This window comes from Eretmochelys imbricata, chromosome 10 (genome assembly GCF_965152235.1).
Source record: "Eretmochelys imbricata isolate rEreImb1 chromosome 10, rEreImb1.hap1, whole genome shotgun sequence".
Lineage (NCBI taxonomy): Eukaryota > Metazoa > Chordata > Testudines > Cheloniidae > Eretmochelys > Eretmochelys imbricata.
Genome location: NC_135581.1, coordinates 59,535,546 through 59,560,217, shown reverse-complemented (window position 1 = coordinate 59,560,217; position 24,672 = coordinate 59,535,546). Strand labels below are relative to the sequence as shown.

The following is a 24,672-nucleotide window of genomic DNA, read 5'->3' as shown; positions in this document are numbered from 1 at the left end:
ACATACATCATTTACTTGCAGAGAGGGAATTCTGGTCTCCATTCAGAGGTTTAGTTTGCTGAAAAAGTTTTATTTAATTCCTAGCACCCCAAAAGAAAACTAAAATCTGAAAAAAGCCCAGACTGCCAGAAACTTTGAATGTGATGGACAGATTAAAAAGGAAGATGAAGGAACTACCGTTAGACTATTTTCAAGCTTAATTTGTATTTAAAAGGCTACCATTCATTACTCCCAATTTAGCTTTTAAAAATCTAAAACTTAAATTGAAAACAATTCCTGAACTCTGATATATAGCCATGAGATGTGTGAGGGAGAATAAGAGGGATTTTTGGGGGGTGTGGGGTGAGGAGGGGATTCTGATTAAAAGATGCAGAATTATTCTAGCCCAGGTATTACTTATTACAAAACTGAGAAATTGCTCTGCTTCCAAGTTTTACTTTCACTTAAGAAGCTAAACCAAGAATATTTATTAAAAAAACAAAAGCAAAGTGAACTTTCTTGTGCAGGATATAAAACTGATAAGAATTCAGCAACCAAAAGATATTTATCCAGACACTAGAAGCAGCAGAGCCAATTGTAACATAAGCAACCCGACACTGCCATACCAATGTGTTTCACTCATACTCTGGAGGGATTCATTCAAGGGCTAAGAAGCCACCCATTAAAACCCTTCTTCTACTGAAATTGCCAATTAAGGTTAAATTTATATTTCATTTTATTAAAATGCACCGTAACATGTTTAAATCTCTACATAAAACATGTAACATACAATTTTTGCTTCTTGTTTAAGAGTCTTCAAGGAAAGGACCTTCTCCCAAAACAAATTCCTACCCCACCCCAACTCTTCAAGGAAAGATTTGAGAAAAGAGGTTTGCATGAGCTAGTGGATGCAACATGTTCCAGAGTTAAGGACTCTGCATTCACAATACCATATCATCTGTATCTTGATGCTTAAAATCTAGGGTTTCTTAGCATGATTGCTCCAGTTGACCTTGACCACGCTGCTGGAACAAGGAAAGAAAGATTGTCTCAGATAATCAAGACTTAAGTCATGTACAGGTTTACAGATTGAAGTCAATCCTATAATTGTATTCACAAGTTAAATGAAAGCTATGACAGTTCCTGGGGAAATGGTGTAATATATTTGCTATAGCTAATACTGCCTAACAAGCTAGCACCCACATTCTGGACCAGCTATAGCTACAAAGTGATGAAAAAAAGATGCTCCATACTGATCCACCTGGGATTCCAAGAGCACACAGGAGTAGAAGAACATGTCCAAAGTGAGAACCTCTTAAAATGTGAATATACCCTCAATAAATGGGCAAGAACCATCATCCCAAGCCCTTAAAAACTCACATATCCCTCAAGCATCAAATTCTCCACCTTTTCCAGACTGAACCCCTATGAATTTGCTTTCATCCAAGCTCAATTTTGGCCAGGCACTGGAAGGCAGACTATGCATCACTTAATACTGATGAAGAAATAGATACAGCTGTGTGCCATCAGCACACTGACAAATTTATATATCTTACCACTACTTTATTTATACATGTTGAATTGAAAGGTGTAAGATTAAAAATAATTTTGCAAATTCACTCAAAAAGACGTCTTGCAGCAAAGGAATTTAGTTACCCAAAACAAATGGTGACCTCTCAGATAAAAAGGCATACAATGCCTCTAAACCAATACCATTTACCCCGATCAAGGACTGCAGATGAGTCAAGAAAACCCAGTGATTTGTGACAAATTAAGACATCGAGTCAAAAATACTATTTGGTATTGAGAAATAAATATGCAATTTGTTGGTAAGGCTGTGGCTGAAAAATAGTAGCTTTCTGTCTGATATTTCTGGGAATGAAACACCAACACACTCCTGTGAAATACTCCTGTAAACTAACTATTTTGACAAATGGGCATGTAAAGAAACAGCTAACTGTAGATGTGAGGAAAAAAGAGGAAAAACTGCAATTTTCCAGAGAGAAGGAAGGTTTTGAGTAAATACAGTTAGCCAGCTGGCTACCGTACAATGAAAATAAGTATTCACTTCCTGGAGTTGTATGCTTGCATAACCATTCATGTCAAGATGAGAATACCAAGAACACACTATGGTAATGAGCAAGCTGACATGTGGCCCTAAAGTAGCTAGTCCTGACAGTAAAGGAATCCAAAATCAGGGGCTGACGTAAGTTAAAGAGACACTGAGAGTATAAGACTAACAGCTTAGAGAAATAGAGTTATAGAACTCTAGAAATTTGAAGTGTTGTTGCTGTTATTTTTTTTAAATCTCTCTTGTAATTTTAAGGATTTGGCTCTAGCTAGGGGAGACTAGAGAATCAACTCTACATATACTTGCTTTTTGAAACATTTATGAGTTCATTTGATCTTCTCTTTGTTTTATTTAGGACATTTGGGGATTTTTGATTTTCTGGGAAGATTCCTATAGTCTGTCCCAAGGAAAGGTAAACAACCCTCTTGTTTGAGAGAAGAGATATAACAAGGGAATGGGTTTTACGGTCATGCTTGAGTTCTCACTCAAAAGCCCGACAATGGAGCCAGGAGCGATTGGCTGGATTGTGAAACATGGGAAAAGACTAGACCATTGATGAGTCTGAGAGAGCAAGGTGACTTGAGCAATGGTATCAAGGGCTGCTGATGAAACTAAAAAGGATCAATATGGAGTCCTGACCACTGCCAATTGCCAGGAGGATACTGTCAACAAACAAAACTAGTCAATGCTATGTTATATATTGGCCTAAAATCAAACAGATCAACAAAATTTGGAGGATTAAAAAATGATTGATACCAGAGGTGCCTTGTCCCAGTTTTCAATATTTTAAAAATCTACTACCATAGTGGTGGTTTTCATCATGTTGAGATCTGTGCACTAGGAACTAGACTGAAACAATCAACTCATTTCCTCTAGGCCACTGAACTATTTTCAGACTTGAATAGCTGTGTCATTACAAAGCAGAAATTTGCAACAAATACAAATAGGGAGGCAGGGAGAAGCTACTAAATATGATACACAATTGTCTACTGTACCAAGATTAGAATGATTTACTACTGTCCTGGGCTGGATTTGAACCAGTGATCTAGCAAAGGAGAGACTTTGTAGTCATTGCTAAACCTGAGCCATTCAGTTCCCATTATTAAGCAAGCATTTTAAGTGAAAGTAAAATGTCAGAGTATCAGACATACCTCAGAAGTGGTCTCTGGTATGACCAGAGGAGGGAAAAGCAAGAGAGAACATTTTATGGGTGGAAATGTAACTGTCAGGCTTTTGTATTAAGCTTACAGTACATACAGTCTTTAAAAAACAAGACATTACATATGTGTATGAATGTAGAATAATATAATTAAGGTAGAAATTTGTGGCATACAACTTTTAAGGACTACTTCAGGACCACGGTTTTGTAAATTAATAACTGTAATAGGCCACTTCAGGATGATAATTTTGGTGTAATAATTCACATTTTATACAAATTGAACTTTTCCAACAACCTTTTGCCCAAAACAAAATGTACATTATTTCACAACTCATGCCAAATTTTACTGATTCACGGATTTCTATGCAACCAGTCTGAATTAATGTTAGCAATATGTGTGTATTGCTGTATGTTACAATTAATTACCCAACAAGTTCACATATATTGCTTTACAAAAAACCTCCAAATTTTGAAGAGTATCTTTTCACAAGTGTGAAAATATGTTTTTCAGAAGCCATACCGATGTTTTTAAAAACATTTACTTAATTACAGTGCATGTTCCCCAATTTTACCCCTCTATTTTTCTCCTGAAAATACCTTTACTATTCATATTCATTAACATAATAAATAATCCTTCTTTTCAGTATTTTGTACGTCTTTTGGTGCAATTATTTTTTGAATGTTGACTATATGTTTACAACTATTAAGACTTTAAAACTTGTAACAAATACACAAATTTTTGAGCCCAACAGCCCAAGTTCCATGTCTTGTTGAGTAAATACACACCTGCTATTTAAAAATTACTTTCTACCATGAAAAAATTAACAGTATACAAATACTAGTCAAAATATTTTCTCCCAATTACCTGAGAAACAACACAGCACATGTGTTATTTTACCTACTTGAATTTCAAGAGATGCAGCTGTTCCTTATATTTACCTTTCAAAAGCTGATGTTTCTGTTTTTCCTTCAGGCAAACTAGGTCTTGAATTTTTCTGTAATAATTAATGATATTTTTTTTATTTTACAGCCATGACCAACTGATTATACTGCAATGCAGCAGAAAGAATTTTACACTGGTATTTCCCCAGATCCGCAAGTTAGTAGGGATCCAGTTGATAGCTTAGTACAGACACTTGCAACCAGTCTTCCAAGTTAAGAAAAAGTAGATCACATTTTAGCACACGTTTCTGTGACCCTTATTCATATAAGTAGACCCACTCACACCTCACTTGAGTAGGGTCTGCAGAACTGAGTCCCCACAGTTGTTCATTTGGAGGAAGAATATCAGGACTGAACTACAGATTTGTTGACATCAGTGGAAACAAAAGTGAAGTTAATGCAATTTAAAGTATTACACAGGACTTCCTGGACAGTATCTATTGGAGATGTATTAGATAAGGAAGACTGACATACAAATTTGTCTCAGAAAAAACTGTAAGGCTCTGGTTGTAAGTGCTTAGTGTGGTAACTTTATAGGAGAACAAATTGTCCACGATCATATCTTAATAGGATAAGGGATTTCTCAGCACTGGAAGGCACAATAAAAATGAGCTAATTCTTTCATGTATAAAATAACTAATTGTAAAAAAGTAAAAAAAGAGTGCTCCAATGATGGTATTTCGAAATGGCCAAAGTAGTTTAATAAAAGTATCTGCCATAATGCAGACCTGTAAGTCCATGCAAAGCCCCATTGAGGTCAATGAAGGGTCAGGGCCTAAAATGATAAAATTAGGCAATTTCATTCATAATGGTCACTGTTCAAAATTATAAATGGATTTTGAATTTCAAATGAAAAATTGTTAATGTGTAATGTTCAGAAAAGTATCCTAAATTTCTATTATTTGTATTGAGATTTTTTTTAGTCAAATCGGTTTTTCTTTTTTGTTTTTGTATTGTACACTACTTGTATCTATATTTTGCAGTGTAACATACAGTACATATGACATATGGGGATCTGTTTACTCTGCTACAGTGAGACCAAATTCTACAGCAAACATCTTCAAATTCCATGGCAATGTTAATCTGTTCTAAATAGCCTTCATTCTGATCCCTTCACTCATATAAAAAAACAAAACAAAACCACACAATGATGGCTCATACTCACTGACCTAAAATTATTTCCAACAAAGATTATCTTCAACTATGGATTTTTCACTATGTCCTGTAGGTGACTTGGCTCCACTCTCCATGCCTCGGATCCCATGATGATGTACAGCTGGCCTGCTACAGAACCTCCTTCCCCACCCATGCCTACCTAGGAAGGGGTGAGCTTATAGATAACTTCCGCAACTCATCTCCCTATAATGTTCTCAAGGCAACCTAACTGGCCAGCCTATGCTTTTGGTTCCTCCAGATACAGGCTGTAAATTAGACTCCAGCTCTGGTCTCTGACCCAGTTATCTAATATTATCAAACAGAGCAGAAAGCATGCACTATAACCCAGTTAACTCCTCCTGACAGGGAAAAACTAGAGAGCAAAATACAGCTGCAGTCAGATCCAGGCAGAGCAGGTATATGGAACAAAATGTCGAGCACCTGGCTGCAGCAAAATTTAAAACATTTCATGCCACTGGGGAAAAATAACCAATTCCACAGCTATAGAATCAGAATCCAAGAGGCCCTGATGAAGCTGAAGGGGCAGGTCATATTTCTGAGGGCTGCTTCAGGCTCCCTGCAAACCTCAAAGAAATGGTCTGCACTTTGTTCATTTTTTCAGTGTAATGCATCTTCTGCAATCTTCACCTGGAAGTTGAAGCTAGACAATCAGACTGGAAATAAGGTGCAAATTTTTAACAGTGAAGGTAACCACTGGAACAATTAACCAAGGGTCATGGTGGATTCTCCATCACTGGCACTTTTAAAATCTAGAATGGATGTTTTTCTAAAATATATGCTCTATGAATTAATTTGGGGAAGTTCTATGGCCTGTACTATACAGGAGGTCAGACTAGATGATCACAGAGGTCCATTCTGGCCTTGGAATCTATGAACAAAATCATAAGGGCTAGAAATTTAATTTTTTTTTTTTAATGAAAGCAGAGGTTCTAGAGCACATTTCTGCAGGGCAATTGGGTGAATTCCACAGCAAATTCCACGCTGCTGAATCCTGGAATACATGAGGCCCCATTATACACATGTAAAATACATTCTTAATATTCTGTATCAACAATATTTAATGAAAACATACAAAGAAAAAACTGGAGAACCTTAAGAGAGGCACATTTCTGTCCCCAAACCCAGTATATCCACTACGGTTCTGCAGGAAACAAGTGTTAATTACAAACCGGGTCTGTGCCAGATCCTAGGCCTTTCCCTCCACCCACTGGCAGAGTGGGGTTTCCGTAACTGCAGATTCTCTTTTCTGAAGAGTCTCAACAAGATAGACAGGAGAACAATGTCCATTATTCCACCAAGTATGCCCATTACTCTGCAAATCCCAACCCACAGGAGAAAGTTCTGCAGGGCGTTAAGGGAGTGAGAGTGGGTGGTATGAGAATCTATATGTGATAGACTCCAACTACCCCCTTCCACACAGAGCAGGGGAGGTATGTGAGCAGATCTGAGAAAAGCAGTCTAGACTAGCAAAGGAATGATTGAAGTTTATTTGTTGTTGTTGTTTTTAAACAACATTTTTAGTTTTAACTATGACAAAGAGTGCAATTTTTTTTTTTTAAAAAAGTCACTTTCTCACTTCCATTAAGTCTATGCAGTATACATAGGGCAACTAACAATGGCTTCATTAGATTGGCATTTCAGTCCAATCAGTATTTGAATGCCAACTGGAAGTTTCTAGATATAGCAAATTTAAAGGACATTGAGTAGAGGGACATTTTAGTTATGTCATTTGAAAACAGATGACAATGCAGGACAAGGCTTGATTCTTCAAAACAAATGCATCTCCTGGACATACTAGTCTTATTATACAGCAGTACGTACATATGTATTTAAGTAGTATCTTCCCAGTTGGTTAACCATTATAGACATTATAATAAAATATTACCTCAGACTTTGAAATCTCCACCAGAGAGAGAGAAGTTGCCTTTAACCTAGTGAATAATGAATTAAGATTCAGAGTTTTCATACTGTACTATTAATATTAAAAATAAAGATGAAAATAGGACAAATATTATACTTACAGTAAGAAAAATACCATAGCAACTTGAAATTTATTTTTATTGTTCAAATGGATCTGAGCTGGCTTAAAATCTATTTCATATTTTAACATCTCAAAACATTTATTGTATACACGTAGTAAGTTGTACACAAATTTGTTTCGTGTGACCCTTTCCCATTTATTTCATTGATGGAAAAAAGGAAAGTAATAATCTCACAAAACTTCAAGAAATACTGTTCTGCTAATAGTTGCTGTAAGCCTATTTGATGATAGATGATGCATCTTTCCCACAAATCAGTCAACCTCTCAAACTATAACCGAATCACTGTTTTAACCAAATAAATTCCTAAGATTTATATATAAAAGTAGCTATATTTTACAAAGTTAGAACATGTTTCTCTTATACAGCTACACAATTAAATTAAACAGAAACATTCCTACAACAAAACTGTTGCGTATGTCTTTCTTAAATTGTATAATTTATTGCATCCAATAGCTAAGAATAAAGGGTTTTTTTGGAATGTTGTAAAATGTTGAAATTGACCTTCAACTATCACTTAGAGGATAGTCTTCCCCAAAAATATCTTCACAAGTAAAATCCATACATTAGACAGCTATAAATTATTTAAATTTATTGACTTCTAAAACCACATTAATTAAACAGCTTATCACAACATCACCCTGATTGATTTTCTGTGTTTATATGAGAAAATGCTACTGCAGAGATAGCAAGTAGTACATATGTCCGACAAAACCTTGTTAAGTCATCAGTTTTAATATAAAATCTAACCTTTCAAAGGCTTTTTGTTTTAGAAATTGCTTGTGGCTATATCTTCTTTGTTGATGCTGCATTAAAGTCAATTTTAATCAGCTGACATATGGTGCTGTTTCTATCAGACCCAAGTAGTAATGTTATTAATCATGAATTAAATTATTCATGACCTCAGTGAGGCTTAATGACTGCTTCCACAATGTGCAATATAACTTGCATAAGAAACAGTAATTTAAATTTTATGAAAAACAGATAACACCAGAACTAAGCCTAATGTCATCCAGCCTAATTGCTGTTCTACTATTGACTAATCCAAGAAAAAACAATGTTAATAAACACCATTTCAATAATCTTTAAAGATTCTCTATGGACATATCATAAAACTTATGTTTATTAATAACACCACCTTGGTAGGTATTAATAATGACTTTGCTAGTGTTATGTAGACCCATTTATGATTAATTACATCCTGATTTATGATATAGAATGATATATATATTCAAGGGGACCAAAGATCATACTGTTTTTTGTAGCACTTAGCATTATATTAATGTAAAACTAATTAACAATGAGAAAAACAGAGTAAATCAAGTGTTAAGATTGTGTACAATAAATGACGCACTAAAACCACTCTTTTCAGTTAGGGAATTTGAATACTCTGAAGTATTTAATCGTGAGTAAGAACACCAATAAAAAATGAAGTGGCATCCACTTAGGAAGGAACAATCAGTTGCACACATAAAAAATGGGAAGTGACTGCCTAGAAAGGAGTACTGCAGAAAGGGATCTGGAGGTTAAAGTGGATCACAAGCTAAATACCAGTCAACAGTGTAAAGAAAAAGAAACTGTTGCAAAAAAGAAACATCATTCTAGGATGTATTAGCAGAAGTGTTGTAAGCAAGACACGAGAAGTAATTCTTCCGCTCTACTTCACACTGATTAGGTCTCAACTGGAAGATTGTGTCCAGTTCTGCACACCACATTTCAGGAAAGATGTGGACAAACTGGAGAAAATCCAGAGAAGAGCAACAAAAATGATTAAAGGTCTAGAAAACATAACCTATGAGGGAAGATTGAAAAAGCTGGGTTTGTTTAATCTGGAGAAGAGAAGGTAGAGGGGATATGATAACAGTTTTCAAGTACATAAAAGGCTGTCACAAGGACAAGGGAGATCAATTGTTCTTGTTAATCTCTGAAGACAGGACAAGAAGCAATGGGCTTAAATTGCAGCAAAAACGCTTTGGGATGGATATTAGGAAAAACTTCCTGTCAGGGTAGTTAAACACTGGAATAAATTGCCTAGGGAGGTTATAGAATCTCCATCATTGGAGATTTTTAAGAGCAGCTTAGACAAACACCTGTCAAGGATGGTCTAGATTAGTGGTTCTCAAAGCCGGTCCGCCGCTTGTTTAGGGAAAGCCCCCGGCGGGCCGGACTGGTTTATTTACTCGCCGCGTCTGCAGGTTCGGCCGATCGCGGCTCCCACTGGCCGCGGTTTGCCGCTCCAGCCCAATGGGGGCTGCGGAAAGGGCGGCCAGCACGCCCCTTGGCCCACGCCACTTCCCGCAGCCCTCATTGGCCTGGACTGGCAAACCGTGGCCACTGGGAGCTGCGATTGGCCGAACCTGCAGACGCGGCCGGTAAACAAACCGGTCCGGCCCGCCGGGGGCTTTCCCTGTACAAGCGGCAGACCGGATTTGAGAACCACTGGTCTAGCTAATACTTAGTCCTGCCATGAGTGGAGGGTACTGGACGAGATGAACTCTTGAGGTCCCTTCCAGTCTGATGATTTTATAATATTAAAGATTTCATCCATGAACACTAAACAAGAAACCTAAAGAAAATACTACTATGTGATGTTTCCAATAATTTGAAGAAATGTATCAATCTTAAATCTTTTAGGGCCAAATTCACAAGTATGTTCTGACAGCTTTAAGCCATTCTCCTGAAAAACTCATGAAGAAGCGTTCTCTTCAAAATGGTGACTACCTCACTGTTCCCAACTGAAGAGAAGCCCAGCTCCCCCACTAGGAATATGGCAGTTTCCTGTGCTGTCAAGAGGTAAATAGGAGCACTGCGAGGAGCAACTCAGTGCAGATACAGGCCTATAGCCCGAGTCACACTGAGAAAACAACAGGAGATGATGGCTAGTTTGAGAGATAACTGTTCTTTGTGGACTTCTCTTAAGATTAACAGTGGTTGAAGAATAAAAAAGAAACTTTCAGTTATACCAAGCAGCAAAGAATGGCCACTAATTCTAAAAAGAAAAAATTCTTCAAATGAAGCCTAGTCATAAGATTCTACTGAGTTTTAACTATATGGGAAATTTGAAGAGTCTGTGTTATTTCTTATTAAGATCATCAGGCATTACAAAAACAGTTTTGCCAACAGGATGCAAAATTTCTTAAAGGTCCCATTTTAAAATTAATTTAACTCAAACTAATTAACAGATTTATTTATAAATCCTCAGAACTTTCTTTACTCAAGAAGAGGTATAATTTGGGTGAGGGTGTGCTGTAATTTTCATACATAACAAAAAGAGTAATCCCTTCTTTCAGTGCAAAACTTAACTTAATCTTAACTGTAGTATCTCTATAACATACTACAGATATTGAAATACACCTCTCTCATTGCAAAAAGTACACACACACACACACACACACACACACAGAGGAAATATATGCTATAACTGAATTTTAGTTTTATTTTGTATTTGAAAACCTATAAAAAAAATCTATTTATTGTGATTGTTTCTAGAAACAGGGAATGAGCATCATACCCTAGCAGAGCATGGGAATTTAAAAAAAAAAAAAAAGATACAAATGTAGACAGCCTCGTGTATACCAAATTACACTCAAACAAAGCCAGCCACTTTGATCACAAAAGTGTCACGTCTCACACACACTGGTTCTGCAAACTAGTGTCTACACTACTCAGGGTGTCCAACTATTGGCCAGCTTCCAGAAGGTTGGCGTGCATATTAGTAGTATTATAGGAGCTTTAGTGCTGGCGCTGTTAAACAATAATAGAACAACAGAATAATAATAGAACAATAAAAGAATACCATGTAAGTTCAACTTTCATGATAAAGAGATTGCACTACAGTACTTGTATGAGGTGAACTGAAAAATACTAATTTCTTTTGTTCATAATGTTTACAGTGCAAATATTTGTAATAAAAAATAATATAAAGTGAGCACTGTACACATTCTATTCTGGGTTGTAATAGAAATCAATATATTTGAAAATGTAGAAAAACATCCAAAAATATTTAATACATTTCAATTGGTATTCTATTGTTTAACAGTGCGATTAATCATGATTAATTTTTTTAATCGTGATTAGTTTTTTGAGTTAATCACGTGAGTTAACTGCGATTAATCGACAGCCCTAAAAAAAGTAAATTTTTTTCTTTGCACATCATCTAAGAAAACTAGTGACAAAAGCACACACCTTTATCATATAAATTACCTAGGATTCATTCTAAATGTCATAATTAAATCCTCATTTGTTTAGTTCAGATAAAACCACAATCTTCACTGTAACCCAACAAAGAACATTAAAGATTCATTAAACAGTGTTAATATTAAAAATGGGTTGAAGCAGTGTTCAGATTCAGATTAGTTTAGGCTTCAGGTCAGGATGGATCAGTGCCAAAATCTCTCAGATAATCTAACAATTTTTGCAAAATTGGACAAAAATCTTGAAAGTAGTATTCATTAGAGATTTTGTCTAAGGCCAAACCATACCTGGATAATAGGTCCTCTCCAGTTAGGATACAATCCAGAACTAAAACTATGAAGACAAGCAGAGAGCTAAGAATATTTATCCACGCGCCTCAAATACGATGAAATTCGAAGGAGCTCATATTCATAGTGCAACTTTTGACCATATCTAATTAATACAAATTAAGTTAACTACGTTTTAGACGTTAACAAATATAAAAACTTACTCAGAAATGTGTTCAGCAGCTGGGCAACCTAGGGAAACTGGAATTAAAAATAAAGGATTAATTCTGTATTAAAAAATACACCTTGAAATATCATCATTAAAGATCATCCATTTCATCCTTACCCATAACAATTTTACATTCAACAACACCACTTTGCCAAGCCCTGGGTACTAGGGTAGCTCCCCAATATTACAACCTCTTCATGAGCCATCTTGAAGAAGAATTTCTGGACAAATGTACCACAAAACCAGTGATATACAGGATTTGAAATATATCAGTGATATTTCATCCTCTGGACAGATGACCTAAACTCCCTCACTGATTTCCACCACCCATCCATTAAACTCTAAAACACTTCCACACTAGCATCAACATCCTGGACACGATGATCAGCTTCAACATTGGAACCCTACAGACAATTTATAAAAAAAAACCAAACCTGGATCACCCACACTACTTTCATAGATCCAGTAACCACCTCAAACACACCAAGATATCGGTTATTGACAGCCAGGCACTCAAATACCACAGAATAGGATAGAAAAAAAGACTGGGACATACACCTTAACGCACTTAAAAACAGCTTCACCAAACAAGGACACTCCACCAGAGAATGGGCCATCCAAATACCCAAAGAGAACCTGCTTCAATACAGAAATAACCCATCCTGCCCTGCTCGACTGCACACCCCTAGTTGTCACCTACCACCCTCACTGGAGCTCATTATGGGGTATCATCAAACAATTTCAACCCATACTAGATGGGGATGACATTCTGGAAGAAATCTTCCCGAATTCCCTCATCTGACCTTCAAACAATGCCCCCAACCTCTCCAAGCTCATTGTCAGAAGCAAGATCCCCAGAGACCAGGACATACTAACTCCAAGCAGCACCAGACCCTGCCAGAACACCACCACAAAATTTGTAAACATATCCCCATTGCTAAGATGATCAACACCTCCCACAACACACCTTTCCAGATCAATTGGTCCTACACATGTCGTACCTCATCCAGTGCACAAAATGCCCAACAATAGCTACATGGGTGAAAGCAGACAATCACTACATTCTCGAGTGAACTCACACAGAAAAATGATAAAACAAAAACACCGTTTAACTTGTGAGTAAACACTTTTCACAAAATAATCTCTCTATAGCTGACCTCAGCCCTCATCCACAAAGTACTCCTAGGGGAATTCTGCACCACTGCACATGCTCAGAATTTATGTCCCCTGCAGATTTCTTTGCTTCCCCGCAGAAAAATGACTTTCTGACAGGGAAGCAAAGGGAAGCTACAAGAGCAGTCATGCGACTCTCCCCAGCAGTATGTTTTGGGGGCTCAGGGCAGCCAGGAGAGAGGTAAATCACAGCAGGGCAAGAGGCGGGGCTGGGGAAGACCTGGCTAGTGGCTCCTACCATGCATCAGGCTCTGCTGCTAGTCCTGGCTGGGCTGGGCTGGGGAGGACAGGACTTCCTCTTCCCTTGCACAGCATCCATGGCCGGGTCAGACCCATCCCCAGATTTCTCTCCCAGCTGAAGGAAGCTCTGCAAACTCTCCTCTCCATCCCCCATCACTCCTCAGCTGCAGGGGGAGAGATCCCTGAAAAGGGAGCTGTTCCCCCATCCGCCCAACCCCTGTGCATCCAGATCCCCTCATACTCAGACCCTCCCGCCAAGCCTCAACTCGCCCCACCCGATGAGTCCCACTCCCCCTGCACCTGGACCACCCCACCTAGCCCCAGCTGGACCCCTCACACCCAGACCCCGCCCCCTCCACTGAGCCCAACCACCTTCACCTGGACACCCTGCAAAGTCCCATTACCATTGCATCCAGAAACCCCCACCAAGCCCCTGTGCATCCAGATCCCCCCTGCACCTAGATCCCCCACTGACCCGCCTGCACCCAGACTGCCCCACACAGAACCCTTTCGATCCACACCTGGATCCCCCCCACACTTGGATCCTGCTTTGCTGAGTCTGCCCGCCCACACCTAGTGCACCTAGCACAGAGGGCAGGGCCACAGGGTGTTTCTGGGGCACGTCTGGTCCTTGCACTGTGTCAGGGTTGGGCGCAGCCTCACTGCTGAGTCTGTGTCCCTTGGGGAGCTGCACTGTGATCTCCCACCTCTGTGCAGCCAGTGGCCTGTGCTCCCCAATGCCATGCTTGAGCCTCCACATTTATTTGAAAAATAAAATGTGCAGAATTTTTAAATATTGTGTGCAGAATTTTTATTTTTTTGGCACAGAATGCACTCAGGAGTAACAAAGGAAACCTGCACAACAGGCTTCAAAAGATGAGCCTTGGAGCTTAAATTCATAACTTTGCTAAACATTAAAAATCATGGACTGAAGAAAGGCATTGGCTTTATTGCTTATTACAACAATCTATAACCCACTAACCACCCCCCCATTTCCCTCTATTACTGGAAAGGTGTTAATGGACCACTTCACCTTGAACAATACATATTTCAAGGGAGTAACTACTTACGCTAAACAATCTGTTCCACCTTGTATTTAGCTGTGACACTCTGAATACATTTCAAAGACCTGAAGAAGAGTTATGTGTAAGCTTGAATGCTTGTCATTGTCACCAACAGAAGCTGGTCCAATACAAGATATAATTTCACCCAATTTATGAAAGATTAGCATTCATTTTGGGATGTAACTGCACAAGAACCACCAATAATGTGGCAGATTAAAATATTATATTATTAATATTCAATAAATAAAGATAAAATACACTACATGTACTTACCATTCTCTATAATAACTTGACAAGTATGAGTATGTCTTTCACTCAAATGTGTGGCCATCTTATCTAAGCCAGAAACATCAGTTAGGAAATCACAATTAAGACACACGACAGTAACACCCCTAAAAAGGAGGAAAAAAAAAAAGGGTAAAAAGAGTAGGTAGTACAAGGCTATGAAAGATTTTCTTCTACTTGTGGCATATAAAGTTTGAGACTGTGCAGATCCCATGAAAATACAATGTACATGTATGTAATGTTTATGTAAATCAACATTATCTTTCTGTGCACTTAAGTATTTATTATTTGCATTAAGGTAGTATGTAGGACCTCTAGTCATATACCAGGACCCCACTGTGCTAAGCACTGTGCAAACATAATAAAAAGAAAGTGCCATTATTAGCACTTTTATTTGAGCATTCCAAGCATTATAGATAGCAGGTGCGTGAGAGGAAGTTCTTCTCTTGAAAATTTGGCAGGGATGGGGAATAAGGGTGGAAGAGACATGTAGACAGTTGCTTTATTTATCTGCAGCTACATTAAACATTATTAATTCTCCCACAAAAAGCTTCACTTCCCCTGCATAAACATTTTCACTTCCATGTTACTTCCAATTTGTGGCAACCCACAAGATCAAGAGTTCCAAAGTTTGAACCTCAAATACAGGTCTTATATCTAATATTAACTAAGCGACTAGACAGGTATAAGAGTGTATATTAAAGAGAGAATGAAACAAAGAATAATTTGCAACTGAAAATAAGAGTTACCTTAGTTCTTCTGAATGCTTCTTATAGATCCAAAATCTTTTACTTGGACGAGCACTATGAAAGCTACAGAGAAGGAAATATAATTTTAGCTATTTTTCTATATAGAGGGCATGTCTTTTTGAGTATAGTATTCCACATAACTACACCATAAATGGTACTGCAAGTTGCCTGTTGTAAGACATGAAAATAAAGGACTTTTATTGTCTGTCCACGTACTGTTCTAAAGTAGTAAATTTGGTACATAAAGAGTTCACAGGTTCATGCATCTCACTCCCTGTTCAAAATACTGAAATACTACACCAACATCTTTAAAACATCACTCAGGATTAGACTATCAGTTAAATAAGTATGTCTTTATCCTTTACAAGGTATCCGTTTAGAAAACTTTTAAGTACTTTCTGAGGAATGTGGTTTTTGGACAAAAACAACATTTCAGTCATGATTAGCTGAAGTACTATGAAGTTTAATTTTCAAGATACAATCACTATCATAATATGGCAATAGCATAGCGCTGTCTTTGAATAAGTAGTTTGAATTTTTGTGTTTGCACATAAACAAGTAGTAAGTCATTTGTAAAAATAGATAAAACAGACTAAGAATATATTCTGAACTTCTATTATCTTCATGTTTTACAGTAATTAAAATAAGCTATATACTTGTTATCAGTGTCAGTATTCCAGTTTGCTCTGGCTCCGCTATGGTTTGGAAACAAGGCATCATTTATGGACTATACTCAACAGGCTTAAACAACAGCTTAATAAATGTGCATATGAGATCTCTCTTAATATATAAGAGAGACTAAAGCCACAAGATAGCTATACAGCTGCTGGCTGCTAGCATAGAAGGTTCTCCTATTAACTAACTAGAAACCAGCGAGTTTGTAATATGATACATCACTTCATCCAGAAACTCAAATGGACACTGACACCACTACATGTCTGTGTGTGTAAATGGGCACAGGCATCTCTACATACATACACACAAAATGCTGAAACATTAAGATTGCAAAGTCAAGCGCTCAGTTAGAAAATGCCAGAATTTAAGGTTGCCTAGTCAACCTTAACTCATTCCCATTGTGCGTATGCATTATATAGTCCTTAATTATATGATCACATTTTTTCCACAGTACCCCTGCCTCATTCAGTGCACAGAATGAGCAGTGCTCATTTAATGAGCAGCTGTTCAACATTTTGATTTACCCTCATTGTGTGTGAGGCCCCATACCTTATTTACTGCATCACTATTCAAACACTGCACTAAATACAGAACTATTAATTTTCTCATGGGCTTTTCTATCATGATCATCACTGTAGTATCTGTTTCACAAACATCAATGAATTTATCTTCACATTACCCCTGTGAGATAAGGCAGTATTATTTTACAGATGCAGAACTGAGGCACAGATAGAATAGGGTCAAAAAAGTAGCCACTAATTTAGGGTGGCCAATTTTAGACACCAAGGGCCTGATTTTTCAGAGAACGTCTCATTATATAGCACTGCATACGTTTAAAGCACAGATCCCATAGACTTCAGTTGTAGCTGTCACTGAACTGCACTTCTACAATTCAAACACTAGGGTCTCAAGGTGGGTGGCTAGAAAATGAGGAACAAATGATTACTGACCACCTGTGAAAAATTTGGTTTAAGTTACTTGCCCAACCTCACATAAGAATTCTGTGGCAGAAGCAGGGATAGAACCCAGTTCTGCAGGGTGTCATTTCACTGCCTCAGCCACGAGACCATTTTTTCTCTTCCTGCATTACCATGCCTCACTCTATACACAGGGTCCTTATAGTCTGAGGTTTTTTTTTTTTTTTATAGCAAGTACCAGCGCAGTGGATTTAGCCACACATCTGCCATTAACATTATTTTGAAAATCTAAGGCTATAGTTTTCCTCAGTCCTATGAAACAAATACAAGATACAGCTCACAGGAAGAGTTAACATAATTTTATATAGGTTTAAGAAAAATACTTTAAAATAACCATGACTATAATTATAAAAATTTGAAGAGTTCTCACCTCATCATGTGATTTACATAGGCTTTGCTACAGCTAGTATTGTATCTGCATAAGCTGCAATGGACATATGCTGGAAAGTGACTTGCAAAATCTTTTATTTCTGAGTAACATTCAATGCATTTATGAACTCCCAAACGATACCTAATAGTAATACAAATGAACCAAATACTGTTAGTGTTAATATATTAAGGGGACATACTTAATATACTTAAAAAGTCTTATTTTAAAGCCCCAACAGCATTGCTTTGACAAGTAAAAAGAGGGTCTTTTTAACAATGTATTGACTAACATGATTTTAAACACCACTTAGTACCTACTGTAGACAGTTTAACACCTTTTAAAAATGTTAGCTGGTCATGGTAGAGCCTATATACTAAGTACTGTTTAAATTCGTATTAGCGCATACTTCTTAAAAAAACACTCAAGAACATTTTCCCCCCTCTAATTACAGTGTGTCATTATGATCTTAAAACTTACTCAATGGTTATCTGCAAAGGACTTTTAAATAAGTTATTTGCCTGTTTTTTGCTTCTCTAAGCTGTATGGAAAAGGACTGGGGATCTCCTCTCAGATACCTTCCCAACCCATCCACCCTCAAAATACCCCACAAACCTTACAGAAAAATTAAATGAAGAAAGTCAAGTCTGATCCTCCATGATTTTGTTGGAGGCCCAGTTGGATGTCCTGAAGCATATTTATTGTGAGGTTTAGTACCTCAATTGAAGAAGCAGGATTGTTAATCTTTAGCAAAGGCATTTTGTACCCAAAATGTTATTCACTGAAGTTAAATAGCTATTAAAAAAAGTTTTATACAATCAAACTAAAGATCCTTTCTCTTCTCAATAGCTTAGCTTTCAATCTCTTGACTCTTCTGGAACAATTTCATTACATCTCCAGTCACCAGAGTGCCTTCTAGGACAGACAAGACCTGAATTCCTAATTTTAAAAATAAACAGGAAAAACAAACAAAACCTTAAAAACCCTACAAACAAAATGATTTCTTTTTAACCTCATAAAGAAGCTAAAAGGAACACAAGCACAGCTGTATTTCCCTTTGCAGGTCATCTTTAGCAGACTCTGCCTGGAGACTCAATATTTCAACAAAATATGATTTTGTACAGTGACCCAGTGAAAAGTCTCAATTTTGTAGGAAATTAGTACTTTCCACATCATCTGTCCTGCTCTTCTATTGCCAGGAAGTCTGTTGTTAACAAAACAACAAATCACATGGGGAAGAATAAAGATAAAAATAATATCAAGATATTGGTATGCAAATATCAAGATACTAGCGTCTTTCTTATGAACCTGCTCTCCCTGTCAAACTCAACCACGTCACAAATCCCCTGTGTTCCAATAAGCTTTATCTTCATGAACTGATCTTTGCCTACTTTTTGTAAGTATGTTCAAAATATACTTTAGAACAGTATTAACTGAAAGATTTTACCTTAGATTATGCAATGCTGTATTGGCAACTTTTTTTTTTTTTTTGCTGCTGCTGCTGCTGCTAGTAAATGTGTTTTGCTTCTTCTGTACAGTTGATGATTTTAATTTTGATTTATTTGTATTAGATTTGTTGTGATTTTTAGTGTTGGTATTTTTAGTTTTGGGAGATAACTGAAATGTGGAGGTGCTTGTGCTAAAAGATGTGGCAGACGTTCCAGATTGAAGAGGTCCAACAGAAGCTCGAATTGTAACCTAGGAACATGAAATAATATGGGCACTTTATAACACTGTAAAAATTAATGATACTAATTAGAGTTATATTTAAAAATTTTTGAAACTCCTGTTTCTATAACTCAGGCAAGTCTTTCATTTGCCTTGTATATTTTGGTCATATCCCTGTAGTATAAAACAAATAGAGCAGTTTACTGTCAGGAAAATTTTGCTTCACATGGAACACAAATATAAAGAATCCTATTCAATAAGACACGTTGAAAAATATGACTTACAACTGACACAGAACAGAAGCTATACCCCAAATAGTTTACTGATTTTCAGCAAAAAAAGGGGGCATCCAATAAGTAACAGAGCAGAAAATTCTGAAGTAAGCAAAAGTAATCTCTACTTAGTCTTAAACCCATGAAATCTTTGGATAATTGAGTGTGTTATCACAGAAGACTGAAGTCTGACCTGAGAGTTTACTGGAAAAAAAAAATACTTCATAATTTGCAAAGCAGTTGCCACAATTACGAGTTCTCCTACAGGGACTGAAGTGACAGTGTGGTCCAGCTGGTCAGCTTCCAACAGACCAGCTACTTCACAGACCTGCCAAGTCCATAGGTTTTCCTCATAGGACTATGGATCTCAAACCCTCTTAGAAGTCTGTAGGAAAAAACCCTAGTTTACAGGGAAATCTTGTGCTGATTGGCTACTTGTCACTCATTCTATTTTTTCCCCGTGAGGAAGGGCAACCAGGTGACGTGATGATCCACATGCTGATGAACAGCAAGGTTCCCTCAGCACAGATAGCAAGAAGAGCTCTCCACATCTCCCTTCAAACATGGGTCTGGAAAACTCTTAGGGCATGGCTACAGTTGCAGATGTAGAGTGCTTTGAGTTAAACCAGCCTTTGTAGAGCACAGTACGGAAAGCACTGCAGTCTGTCCACACTGACCGCTTCAAGCGCATTGGCAGGGCCTCATTTGCGGCACTTGCAGCAGCATTCGGCGTGGTGCATTATGGGCAGCTAACCCAGCATGCAAATGACTGCAACAAGCTTTTCAAATGGGGGGGAGGGGTAGTGTGTGACAGGGAATGTGTTGTGTGTATGTGGGGTGAGAGTGAGTGGTTTGGGGGGGGCTGAGAGCATGTCAGCAGCAGACTCTCCTCCCCTCCCCGCCCCTCTCTCACACACACAGCATTCCACACTAATGGTTGCTTTGTCTCGGAGCAGATAAGCATGTTGGCTGTCAGAAACGGAGCTTTCAAAGTGCATATCCGCATTCCTATAGTGATTCAAAAACAATGACAAGAGTGGCCACTTGACTTAAGGAGATTATGGGACGTTTCCAGAGGCTGATCAGAGCACAGTAATGCAACACCTCGTCCACACTGGCGCCGCGGTGCTCCAGCGGGGTCACAGCAAACATTATTCTACTCGCCGAGGTGGAGTATCAGCAGCGCTGTAGCAGCGGAGTCAGAGCGCTCTATGTACCTTGCCAGCGTGGACAGGTAGTGAGCTCGTGTGCCTGGGGCTCCTTAATTGTGCTGTAACTCACAAGTGTAGCCAAGCCCTTCTCGATCTCAGTGCTCAGGTGAAAGTGCTAACTAGGGAGCAGCAACTTTTGCTGGCTGCTGCTCTTCCCCAGCATGGCCCCGTACGTTGAGAAAGTGTCAGATATTCTCAACCACTGATCACACCCTCTCTATAGCCAATATGCTAAAGCCGTCGCTTTTCTCCAAGAAACTGAGGGGGGAAGAGAAGGGAAAAAACAGGACCTTCAACTCAGGAAAGCAGCAGGACAGACTTCTTCTAAAAAGTGGGAGTGCAGCTATTATCAACTGTGTCTACTGGGGTGCACAGACATGTACGGGGGAAGTACAGTCTTGTATAAATTATGAAGACGGGAGGCAGAATGAAATAATCTGCTTTGAAGGATGGTATAAAATTGAATGCTTTGAGCAGGGAAGATTCCCTCCTTTCCCAACTCCTCAGTATATCCCACCTAAAACCCAGTCCTCCTCTCTAAGAAGACTCTCTCCATTTCTCTGGCCAGGTAACTTTCTTTTTTTCTCTTTTATATGAAGAAAGAACTTACTTTAGTTCCAGGAGGCAATCCCTCTAATTGCTTAGGTTTCCTGAACGTCCGGTGATGCTGAGTCTTGTGATCCATTTTTTCTTTGCATGTCAAAAATTGCAATCTGCACTTAGTACAACGGTATATTCCTTTTTTCTTTTAAAAATGGAAGACAATTTACAATAAGCAGGAATCTTCTGATGAACTGAAACTGCCATTCTAGCATGTCTCAAGCAATAATGACCTAAATCTTATTTTAACAAGTCACTCTTAATAATCCTAAAACCAATAATACTGTATAACAAACAATAAAATGAACATGTGTACAGTGCTTTAAAATGCAAAGCAATACATAAGCACAATGTATCAGTAGCATTTAGGTTACCAATTAATGAAATTACAAATAAAAGATAACTATAATCCTGCATCTGGTTTCACAAGAGCGAGTGTTTTGTCACTGATTTCAAGAGGATGTCAGTATGACATATCTAAGCAACGAAATGACACGTGTATTCTTTCATAGAATGTGCAGAGGTTTTTTAATATTATTGCTAACGCAAGTTACACAAAACTCCTAATACATCAATATACTGGGGAGATCTACCAATGGAATCCAATAGTTCACTTAAAAGAATTCAAAAGAAATGGTCCAAAGCTTTATACAATAAATATTTTTCCTTATTAGTATATTTACGTTCAGTATTTTAAAACATAACTCTTCTCAATGGTCACACAACCAATAAGCTATTTTTATGGGGGAAGATGTACATTAGCATATTATTAAGTTCAGTTTTGCTTTTAGGTCACATTTCTACATCATGAAGAGACAAAAATTAACAGCTACTTACCTGATGCCTCATATAATGATGCATGTATGGTGCTCCAATTTTAATAACTTTGAGGCAAAATGGACAAAGCAAATGTTTTGTGTTTTCATGTACAGTTCTAAAATGGGTTTCTACATCTGAAAAAGCTGATGATCTGTAATTGCACACCTAGAAATAAAAGTGTAATTTAACCTCATGAGATCTTATGTTGACTTCTTTGCTGAAATTTTCTTAAGAAAAAAATAGGTGTTTTAATACTGAATACTCTGATGTACCTGGCAAACATATGGCATTTCACCTGGCTTATGATTGTCCTTCATATGTTGCAAAAGAACTTGCTCTGTTTCAAAGGATAATTCACAGATTTTACAAATAGCTGAAAAAGAATAGAAAATAGTCAAAAATGTATTAATTGGAGTTTGGGGGAAAAAAATACCGTATTGTGCGTGTGTAAACTGCTATGTGTATGTATATACATACATGCATGCATACATATATATAGATATATATATACACACACACACAGAAATTTATACATATAGAAGTATTAAATATAAAGACGAGACAAACTGCAGATTTATTTTGCTTCTGAAACTTGCTTCAAGAGTCTGCAGTCTGGATTTCCTGGTGTGATGCAAGAAATGCAAGAAATCTGGCAATGGAGAACCGAATCCTATTAATTTTTGTTGTTTTTAAACCTAGACTGAAACGCTAATCTTTCAAACAACTAATCTGGACAAAAGCTGGTAACTAAACATGGTAACTAAAAGTGGATAAACTGGCTGATCAACTACTCTCTAACCTCAGTATTTATTCTCCCCTTTAAAAACAAAAAAACAATGGTTTCCTGCATCTTTATTTGCAAGTTACAAATCAGCAAATAGCTAAAATTTTAAGAACACAATGATTAAACACAAAGAGAACAAACTTACTAGATGACTCATAAGGGGTGTGTGTACTTTCAATGTGGCACTGCAGCTGGAAAGGTGTGGGAAACTGACGATAACAGTGCTGGCAGGTGGTGTGGCTTTCCCAACTTTCACTGCTCTGCTTCTCGAGCTCTAAGTGGTGTTTCATGTGGTTCATAAACCTATTAAAGATAGTGAACAGGTGCACAAGCTAAGTTTAAACAAAAAACATACTTGACAAATTGACATGAAGTATGTAAAGTGGAAAACACTGTTGAATAGGAGCACTTTTGTAGTGAATTGTAAAATGGTTCTTATGATTTCTAAATTGTCAAAAATTTCATAAATGGAAGATACAAATAAAAAACAACCACCACCTTTCAGCAGATTAACCGAAAGACATCCTGAACATTGAATGAAAAACACACTATTATCTCAAATATACTCTGCAGTATAGGGAATCTACAGTATTGTGTCATATTTGATTATAGTCATGCCAGACTATGTCAGAGGGACAACGTGGGTGAGGTGATATTTTTATTGGACCAACTTCTGTTGGTGAGAGAAACATACTTTCAAGCTTACACAGAGCTCTTCGTCAGGTCACCTTCAGGTATGGGGACCTGACAGTGACCTGAAAAAGAGCTCTTTGTCAGCTTGAAAGCATGCGTCTCTCATCAACAGAAGTTGATGCAATAAAAAAATATCACCTCACCTACCTTGTCTCTCTAATATCTTGGTACCAATACAACAACAACACTGCATATAATGATATGTAGGATGCTTTCCAAATTTCAAGAAAGGACAGCCCCTGATACAAAGATCTTATAATCTAATGAAAGGGAAACAAATAAAACAAAATAAACAATCTTTACACAAGTCAACTCAATTCACTCCAAGCAGCACAGCAGAAGTGGGTTTTAAAGAGTGACTGAAACACGGACAAGGCAGAGGCCCTGCAGAGGAGCACAGGGAGATTATACCTTATATAAGGGATACCCTCCCCACAAGCATATTGTAGGAGTCATGTCCCTGAGTATGCTGCCATGAAACCTTCTGGAGTAATGGAGGGGCCATGTGCATGCCCCTAAAAGCCCATATTCCACAAACCAAAAAGTAAAAGTCATTCAACAGAACCATCCCATCCCCCTGAATTCCTCTCTACTTTCAGGAGCTTTATTTAGAGATCAGCTTTAAAGTACAGGGAGGAGGGTTCGTATGTTATTGTTTGTACATACAGTAGAATCTCAGAGTTATGAACACCAGAATGACCAGTCAATCACACACCTCATTTGGAACCAGAAGTACACAATCAGGCAACAGCAGAGAGACACCCCTACCTCCCCTCCCGAAAAAAAGCAAATACAATACAATACTGTGTTAAACGTAAACTACTAAAAAAAGGAGGGGAGCAGTATTTTTCTTTTGCATAGTAAAGTTTGAAAGCTGAATTAAGTCAACGTTCAGTTGTAAACTTTTGAAAGAACAATAAAGTTTGTTCAGAGTTAGGAACAGTCAGGTCAGTTCTACAGAGTGATCTAGATCACTTCGTAAAGTGGTCTCACTTGAACAATCTGTCTTTTAATACAGCCAAATGCAAGGTCACATCTAT

At 37.7% G+C, this 24,672-nt stretch overlaps 1 protein-coding gene across 12 annotated transcripts in view; it reads right to left on the bottom strand.

Moving 5' to 3' along the window:
* The window catches only part of ZNF280D (zinc finger protein 280D), a 79,532-nt gene that overhangs the window by 3,709 nt on the left and 51,151 nt on the right, over positions 1-24,672 (bottom strand). For 7 of the 12 annotated variants that reach the window (XR_013347408.1, XM_077829257.1, XM_077829261.1 and 4 more), the window contains 11 exons: positions 23,085-23,242; positions 22,428-22,528; positions 22,174-22,320; positions 21,347-21,481; positions 19,033-19,283; positions 17,589-17,729; positions 15,567-15,629; positions 14,806-14,924; positions 12,051-12,087; positions 7,213-7,258; positions 4,149-4,204 (listed from right to left, as the gene is read on the bottom strand). Coding sequence is in view for 10 of the 12 variants with exons in the window: in XM_077829257.1 (XP_077685383.1) it covers positions 4,149-4,204; positions 7,213-7,258; positions 12,051-12,087; positions 14,806-14,924; positions 15,567-15,629; positions 17,589-17,729; positions 19,033-19,283; positions 21,347-21,481; positions 22,174-22,320; positions 22,428-22,528; positions 23,085-23,242 (1,254 nt within the window). In the remaining 2 variants the exon portion in view is untranslated. Of the gene's footprint in view, positions 1-929; positions 1,005-4,148; positions 4,205-5,320; positions 6,319-7,212; positions 7,259-12,050; positions 12,088-14,805; positions 14,925-15,566; positions 15,630-17,588; positions 17,730-19,032; positions 19,284-21,346; positions 21,482-22,173; positions 22,321-22,427; positions 22,529-23,084; positions 23,243-24,672 lie in introns of those variants that run through there. The other 5 variants (XR_013347407.1, XM_077829265.1, XM_077829266.1 and 2 more) reach the window with 4 other exon arrangements.